We start from the raw sequence: 8,908 nt of genomic DNA, 5'->3' as shown, positions 1-8,908 counted from the left end.
CCCCCTTTTCAGCAGTCTGTTGGGTCTGTAACACTGTCTTGATGCCTTATGGGGCAAGCCCACAAGAGTGTACTATTCATAATGTCGATCTGGTATCTTAATACTAGAGAAAAGTTAGCTGAAAACGTTAATATACCAAACAAATATATGACTTTTTACAAATACTGTTTTCTTTGGATTTATTTTGCCCAGTGAAGCAGCCAATAAAGTTCTGAAAAAGGATATTGAAAGCAGAACTTCATGGTTTTCAGGGAAGGTATTGTGCCTTCAGTGAGAATCTTCTGCTGCAGTGAGCAGCAGGATTGTGTCAACCTCTGGTGGTGTTGTGCCATTTTCTGAGCAATTTTTTTAAGCGCTAGAAAGTCAAACTATTGAGGAAGTGGGAGTCAAAAAATCCCACCCTGTACACATGTAGTATGCTTGCTGCTGCTCACTTCCTTCTGTTGAAAGCTGCCCAATACTCACCATGGCTTGTGGACTTTAATGGGATGTCATGCAGCAGATGTTTCCCAGCACATGTAGGTATCAGACCCAAAGAGAAGCATTACCTGAAGAGCTACTATCAACCTGCATTGAAATGTCCCCGAGTTCAGTGTTCTGCTTCTGTGATCTCCAGAGAAGGACAATGCTGCTGCACAGATATTCCAGAAGTGAGTGGCGGGGACCAGGATCTGCTGGACTGCCACTGCTTGTAAAAAATGCAGGAAGGAAGAGACACACCAGGGAGTACTCCCTAAAGTGGCCAACCAATGTCTGAAGCTGTAATTTCTCAGCCTGTTTGAGTTCCTCATGAATTATTATTCTGAAGACTTGGTAAAAGCTGCACTCTGTGGCAGAAGTGCACACAGCTCAGCTGAGGTACTGAGCTTCTCAAAGCCAAGAAGACAGAACAGTGAGGTTCCCCAGATAAATCTAATGAGAAAAATTCTGAAAATAAGTCTGGTGTATGCAAAGTGGTAGGAGGTGACATGAGAGGGAATAGGTTGAAGGGTCAGTAACCTGCAGTTCCCCTCTCTGAGGTGATGGGACGTGTCATTGCACCAGCTTACTTAAGTAGCTGTTCACCAGTAGCTTCAGAGATACAGTGTAGTGTGTTCCTTCAGACAAAATATTTGTCAAAATGGTAACTTAAATGATCATTTTCTCTGGATTGCAAATTTCATTATTATTTTATGGGGAAGCTTCAATAAATTCAGTTTCTATAAATTCAATAAATTAATTACGTTGATCCACCTATGACATGTTGTCCTGGGTTCAGCAGTAGCAGTCATTTTTCCCCTTCTTGGTAGCTGATGCAGTGCTGTGTTTTGACTTTCGGCTCGGGAACAGAGCTGATAGAGATGTTTAGGTTTGGCCAAGGACTTTGTGAGCCTCATGCTCTGCCAGAGAGGAGGGGAAGCCAGGAGGAAGCAGAGACAGGACACCTGACACAAACTGACCAAAGAGGTATTCCATACCACAGCACGTCATGCCCAGGATGTAACTGGGAGTTAGCCGGAAGGGCTGGGAGACTGCAGGGTTGGAGGAGGTATCGGTTGGAGCTTGGTCGGGCTGGGGGGGCGAGTTATCGGTCGGCTGGTGGTGAGATGATGTATTCTCTTCCCTTGTTATTTCCTTTATCATTATTACCATTGGTGGTAGCAGTAGTGATTTGTGTTATACCTTAGTTACTAAACTGTTTTTATCTCAACCCGTGGGAGTTGCATTCTTTTCGATTCTCCTCTTCGTCCCTCCGGGAGTAGGGGGAGGGAAAGAAGGGGGGGAGGGAGTGAACAAGTTACCTGACTGGGTTTAAACCACGACACATGTTTGCTACTCAGCTGTTTTACCATGAAATTTCAAAGCAGAGGGGAATCCTTTAAATGAATCTTAAGCACAGTTGCTAGAGTTTGCTATTACCTTTGACAGCAGTTTATTCCCATCAAATTTAATTGTAAACATGCTTTACCAATCTGTTTATATCACATGTTGCACTCTTGGGATACAAAGAGTCTTTAATATGAATTACTATTATAGTAAACATACAACAGCATTTCCTTCAGCTAAATGAACAGTCAGAGACCAACATTTATTAGTTAACCTTGAAACATCAAGTTTAATCTTACATGTTCAGATCAAAACACGGGGGAACATAAATATCTGGATAAAGTCATACAAAAGCCCTGTTGACACCCCTGCAAAAAGGAAACCCTATGACTTCTACAAGTATCTTAGTATTTTATATATCAACAAATTGAAACATCATTTCATGCTAAATCAGTAATATGAAAACATTTGTTTTGTCTGGCCTTAAATACTTCTCTGTAGTAGTGACTTACATAGCCAGAATTAAGATGAATTAAATATATGCAGAATTACAGCCCCAAATCCATACAGCTAACACCGACTGCATTTTATTTTTTTTTTTTTCTTTTTTTAATGAAACAAAGATTTGGCACGCGTGAGGTCAGCCAGAAATTCTATTCTGAAAAAACATGGAGGTTTACATTCAGTTCTCGGTTTTGAAAGATGAAGTTATATGGAAGTGCCATGCTGTTTAAATTGCAGATTTTTGCGTCGCATGGAGACCTTGTAGCTGGCCTTCAACAATACTGAAATGTGACTGCTTTGTATCCATAATACATGAAAATGAACTAACTAGTATGTTTTTATAATAAAAAGTATTCTAAGATGACACAGATGCAGTATGAAAGTGGGAAAATTGAAAGACAGTTCTATAATAGTGAGAAGATTCAGCGGTATGCGCGATGTTATTTTGCAGGCATTTTAGCTCCATTGCACGGTGTAGCTTCTGCCTAATTCAAGTTGAAGGTTTGTGATTGTCAGGAGCTGTGAATAAAACAGACAAAATGAGCAATTAACAATTCTGCCTTGAAGATCCACTGCTTTTTCTATATTCATCAGAGATAGTGGCTTCTTGGTTTAGGTAAGAAGAATTTATGCCTCTTCATTTGCTTTTGTGTTTGTATCATTATAAACATAGTTTAACCAGCACAGATTTCTGGATTTCTGATGGTGAGGCTCTGATCCATTCCCTTGATTCAGAGGCCCTTATAGAGTTGACAACATTCCTGTTACTTTTTTTTTTTTTTAATAAATTTTAAAGAGGCAGCAAAACTTGGAACATCCTGTGATTCAGCTGGGAGTACAAATTCCCCCCTTTTTTTTTCCATCCAAAAGTCAACAGCAGAATGAAACATTTTCATTTGATTTTACATTTTTAACTCATCTTTTTGGTTAGGTACAAAACTCACATAGTTCCAGCTTTCTGTGAAAGAGAAAGAACTAAGACTTAACAGAATACTGAATTTCAAAGGAAAGGCAGTAAGATCCCAGCAATAGAAGAGTTTAGGCAGACTCCCTCTGCAAGAAAACTGGCAAGACTGTATGCCTCAGCCATTCTGTTCATATCTGAAGGGGCCCAGAGAAGTGCCATCTCAAATGGCAATACAGTTATATGTATTTATTTCAGCTGCTTTATTAGTGCCTGACTTTACTGTCCAGTGAGGTGGGAGGGGGAAATTCTCTGGACTGGTATCACCCATGCATGTGGAAGTCCCAGGGCTCTGAAGGTGGTAGAAAGTGTGCCGATAACTTTAGAAGTGGGATTTGACTCAAATGTAAGAAAGAACCCTGCGCTGCAATGCCTACAGCCAAGATGTGATATGAAAGAATAGGGAATGATTGTAGGCAAACAGGGCTGGGAAATGAAAATGCTGTCAGACAAGACTAACAACAGTGAGGTCATGTTGAGGCGATGAAAATACTTGCAGTTGCTTTTCCTTCCTTCAAACCTCACAGGTTGCAAGTAAGCTATTAAGAAGAGTGGAAACAAAGCACAACCTAAAATCCACCACTTTTTCACTGTTGGAAGCATTTTGGGTTCCTAACAGCAATTGCTGTGCTCTACCATACCTACTACACAGTAGGTACTGTATAGTATAATCAGTATATTGTATAATAAACAGTATATGGTATAATCATCACCTGATGTATCTTATTAAACACATTTTAAATATAGTATTACAGCTGAGAACTGGATCTCCAAATGTTTAAGAGCACATATGCAGCCATAAGGTGGAATTACCCTGCAAAAGGCACCTCACCTGCTTGGTGTTATTGTAGTCCACAGCATGAGATGATGCAATTGTCCCACCATTCTGCGATATGTTCACCTCTGTAACTTTGGAGGGCACCCCCAGGACTTTAATTTCAGTAAACATCAGGTTGTTTGGATCAGAGTAACCGTGATGCAAAACCGTAATATCTAAAACATTCTGAAAGGAAAAGGAAAAAAAAGAGAAAGACTGGAGATTGCCATTGGACTGGTACACATACACTTGAACTTTTCACTTGCTTTTTTTTTTTTTTTTTAAAATACCAATATGTTGCTACTCATTTTCCAAATGTTGAAGGCTTCCATTTTCTTCACATTGTTAATATGGCTAGATCCTGTGCTCTGCTCTATCTTTAATTGCCACTCTTTCCCTAACACAGCCTCATCTGCTAGCTTCTGTGAGACTGATCCAGGCTCTTGCCCTTGCTGCATTATGCACTCCCATAACAGCTCCTCCACCCTCCATCACCTCCCTCAGCCCTTGCAGGTCTCTTCACATTTCAGTGGCTGTGATTTTAGGTAGATTACAGGCACATGGTTTCGTTGGGATGTACCCAGGTCCAGTAGGTCTCCAGAGAGCAAATGCCATGTTGAGCAGCCCAGAGAGGTGCCTGCTGGTTCACAGCCCAGGTGTGAGCCCATGCAGATGTGCTGTGATACAATTCTGCATATTTAGTACTTAGAGGATGTTACTTTTACTGTGAGTATTTTTCAGTGTTGGTTGATTCAAGGCTTCTTTAATTAGGCTATTCCTTACCGGCTTCTTTTAGAAGCAGGAAAAGGTGAATTTATTTTATAATCTCTTTGCAACTGCAAATACTGAATATTAGCAAAACAAACTTCTCTTCCTTAGCAATTAACATCCAGTTACTTAACAAAGACAGAATTAAATTAGAAGAAAGAAAATTAAAAGACATTTTGTCACTCTGGAAAACTAATGAAATAAAATGCATTTTCTATTACAATAGAAAAGCATTTATTTTAAACCAGAAGTCATCATAATTACATCTAATTTAATTCCAGATATTCAACTGAATGATAAAAATTGAAATACAATGCCCTAGAAAAGCCAATACTTAAAATGAGCACTCCCATTCATTGAGTCTGTTATCCAGGAATGGATGCCAGATTTTCTGTGTTGAAGAATAAAGAGAACAAGTAATACCAAACTGAGGCAGTGATCCACACCAGCACTGTGCAAAGCTGTGCTGGTACTTAACCACTTTCTCCATTCCCCCATGAGGCTGTTTCTTGCAGGCTTTGCAGAGCAGTGTGGCTACAGCAGCAAAACCCGCTGTCTCCAACAGGATACTGAGCTGTTTCTATAGAATGGGGTCAATGTACACATTCTAGGATGCCTGGAGAACTAGGACTCAGGTTTACAGCTCATAACCACAAACACATCTTGGTTTTGTCATCAGCATGGGAGGGCATGAGTAGAACTCATTAATGGGACAGGTCTTGTTTCCCCCTCTTTGCCATTTTAGAGAGTGATTTATTTTGTAGTTGCCAATGACTCTATATTCTGTTGCTTCTCCCCAGAACTAAGTTTGTAGACAATAAATTACAAAAAAAAAAACAGAGATGCCCTCCTTCTGACCCTATGAACATTTCTTTCTTTTGGGAACAGCAGCATAGCTGAACAAGGTAGAGAACAGCAAAGACCCTGAACTTGCAAAATGGATTGGGAACAATTTTACGTGCCCATTCTTGAGAAGAAAACCAAATTCTTTGCTGGGCAGTCATATTTCTCTGCAGCTGTAAACCAGGGTCAAAGCCTTTTGACCTTAAAGCCTCCTGCCTGCAGCCTCCAGCTTCCTTCTCACTGGCAAGCGCTGGTTTTCCTGGCATAGCTGTTCTGACCCCTCTGCATGTTGCAGAGGTTCAGCACTGATATGCGCTTTCACTGTATAGAACTAATTTATGAAATAAACTTGCACTTTCAGAACTGTATCAGAAATTACAATGCCATAAATATACACTTTGTTTAACAATACGCTACAATTGTTAACTTCAGAATCATTCTTAAAGTTCTCCTTGCTGCAGTTTAATCATATTACTTGTAGTCTAATCCACTGTGAGTACAAGTTAATGTTAGGGTAAGATACCAAGGCATTATGAAGTTCCAAATTAAAATGCCCAAAGTTAAAAATACAATAGTAATCACCTAAACTGATCATTAAAAGAAATGTGAGCTAACATTACTTACCTGATTAGCAGTAAATGATGTTAGCAGATATACACCATCTTCGTATGCATCTGACAAAAAGAATAAAATAAAATGTATTTGTTATTCACCTCAACACATTATCAAAATGTTAGTTCAAAAATTGTGTCTATATGTACTTTACACATCAACATATGGTATGTATCTACACACGAATAAACTTCTGTATTTCCAAAAGACATATACTTTTAAGCATAAAATACTTTCATTAGAGAACAGCATGCTAATTAAATGAGGACAAAGTAAGAACATTTTAGAGGTCTGATACAAAAGAAGGCAAACAAATAGCATTAGGAAAGTCCAGGGTATTAAGACCAGAAAGAGAAAAAATGTTTCTCGCTGAGGAAGGCATGGAAGTAATTTCCCACATCCAACCCTATTCACTGTCCAGTGGCACAGCCATGATTGATAGAAACTGCTGTTGTACATTTTACCAATCCTATTGTTAAGCACTAAATCATAGAATCATAGAATGGTTGGAGAGGACATTAAGATCATCTAGTTCCAACACCCCTGCCATGGGCAGGGACACCTCACATTAGGCCATTTTGCCCAAGGCTCTGTCCAACCTGGCCTTGAATACTGCCAGGGATGGAGCATTTTGGGCAACCTGTCCCACTGCTGCACAACCCTCAAAGAACTTCACCTTTGTATCTAATCTGAACTTCCCCTGTTTAAGTGTAAACCCATTACCCCTTGTCCTGTCACTAAAGTAATGCTGATAATCACGAGCACTGTAGGCTCTTGCCTTTCTGCCTTACCAAAATGAGATCACAGGCATCCTGGTGAGATACATCTTGTAATCTATGTTGATTTCATTTATCATCAGATTTCCATGAACCTAGTCATCGTTTCTGAATTACTGTGCAGTGGTGTAAGTGGAGCACCAAAAAATACACTAACAACATCCTGCAAACTTCCCTACGCATCATTATGCAAAATAACACCATTTCCTGCATTGCTTGCAGTAATCTTGGGTGATAATGTTATTACAATGGTAATACACTGGGTGGAAAGGATAAATGACTTTTAAATATCTCTTATCTGAAGACGATTTAAGTTCAGTAATGTTGACAAAATTAGTTAAAGCTTCCCACATAATCTACACTTACGGTTCTGATTGGTTTGAGGACAAATCCTTGTTATCTGTGTTGCCTTTCATCCCAGGCACAGTTTCCTTCATACAACATATCAATTCTATAAATCATAGCATTATGCAGTTTAAATCAGGAAAAATAACTTGACCATCAATCCTTATAGCAAAAAAAAAGGATTTTATGAAAGCAAAAAGCATCATACATACCAATGCGAACCCCATCATCCCAATAAAGCTGTCCTTCTGCTCTCAGAGTGTCATTCAAAGCGACAGTGAGCCCCATGGGGTTTTTTCGGCTATAGAAAACATAGTATTTTTCTCTCAGTATCCTCAGGTAACCAACCACATTTCATATTTCTCAAATGTTAGAATGTTTTAAAAAAATATTACACGCCACTCAATTTATCTCCCAAAGTCATCTTCTTAAACTAATCCTATGAAATTTAAAGGAGGCCATCAGGAGGAAAGAAAAGCCGGCCATAAAGCTCCAGTGCCATTATACCTGTATCTTCTCTGAGGACTGATAGTATTTTATCTATTTGTATTTGTGCAAAACTAAATTTTAAATTTCAGTCAATCTTACCTGTAAAAAGTTGTATTAGCAGGCTTTTGCCAAGCAAGGATGTATCCACCCCGGATATGCAGATTGATATGTTCCAAAGGAGATGGTAAAAGACTGAACTGTCCCCTAATGCCAATATCTTCATCCTATGTAGAAAAGATTTTAAAAATCCTCTACTGAGTTGCTCCCACTTTACTGGTTTGTTTGGGTTTGTTTTTTTATAATGAAATTGTCATGTTTTGCTAGCCTGATGAAGTAGGACTTTCTACTGCAGAAGTAACTACCAAATGCTTATAAGAGAAACTGAAATGCAGGATCTATAAAAGATTGCCTTGAGTATAGGTCACAGTAGCCGAACTAAAGGGGCCAGTCTGGTGAAACACAAACTTGTGATTAATGAAATGACCTGTGATGCCTGCTCTTCCAATTACCAAATCTTTTCTTATTTTCTGTGAAAGGTGATGCAGCTAAATGTGTTTTGTGTTTCTCCATTCCAGTATTCCTTACAAAGTCATTATGTATATTATTTGAGGCTTAAAAAAGTCAACAGAAGTACCTCAAATTAATTTACTCTAGCTGTAGTCATGTTATTATATATTAGTGTGGGATAATAATTACAGGAATCAAGGTTGCTTTTCTTTTTATTAGCTAAGTAGCTGTTACGTTGCTAAGAAGCAATACTGAATGGAAGTTTGTAAAAGGGTGGGCAGGGGTTCACACCTCACCACTACTCTCAGAACACCCTTTCTGCCGTCTAAGCAGCATTGTGAAGAAGACATATAAAATATAGTTTTTAAAATTACTTACTGTGTGGTAATCATACCAGCGGGCATTGGGTAAGTAAGCATTCACTGTTACAGCATTCTGGAATTAAGAATACTTGGTTTAGGTACCTTAAATGAAAAA

At 39.0% G+C, this 8,908-nt stretch overlaps 1 protein-coding gene across 1 annotated transcript in view; it reads right to left on the bottom strand.

Moving 5' to 3' along the window:
- Positions 1-1,890: 1,890 nt before the first annotated feature.
- Positions 1,891-8,908, bottom strand: part of SI (sucrase-isomaltase) — a 56,189-nt gene continuing 49,171 nt past the window's right edge. Inside the window, exons 42-47 of the mRNA XM_061452613.1 lie at positions 8,810-8,866; positions 8,024-8,148; positions 7,648-7,736; positions 6,327-6,376; positions 4,107-4,277; positions 1,891-2,829 (exon numbers count right to left, since the gene is read on the bottom strand). Coding sequence (XP_061308597.1) covers positions 2,767-2,829; positions 4,107-4,277; positions 6,327-6,376; positions 7,648-7,736; positions 8,024-8,148; positions 8,810-8,866 — 555 coding nt within the window. The 3' untranslated portion in view covers positions 1,891-2,766. The remainder of the gene's footprint in view (positions 2,830-4,106; positions 4,278-6,326; positions 6,377-7,647; positions 7,737-8,023; positions 8,149-8,809; positions 8,867-8,908) is intronic.

Source organism: Pezoporus flaviventris, unplaced genomic scaffold, assembly GCF_033815535.1.
Source record: "Pezoporus flaviventris isolate CSIRO_AGI_PZ_B2104156 unplaced genomic scaffold, CSIRO_AGI_Pfla_v1 ptg000013l, whole genome shotgun sequence".
Lineage (NCBI taxonomy): Eukaryota > Metazoa > Chordata > Aves > Psittaciformes > Psittacidae > Pezoporus > Pezoporus flaviventris.
Note: the sequence above shows the minus strand (reverse complement) of the source record. Positions and strands in the feature narration are given on the sequence as shown.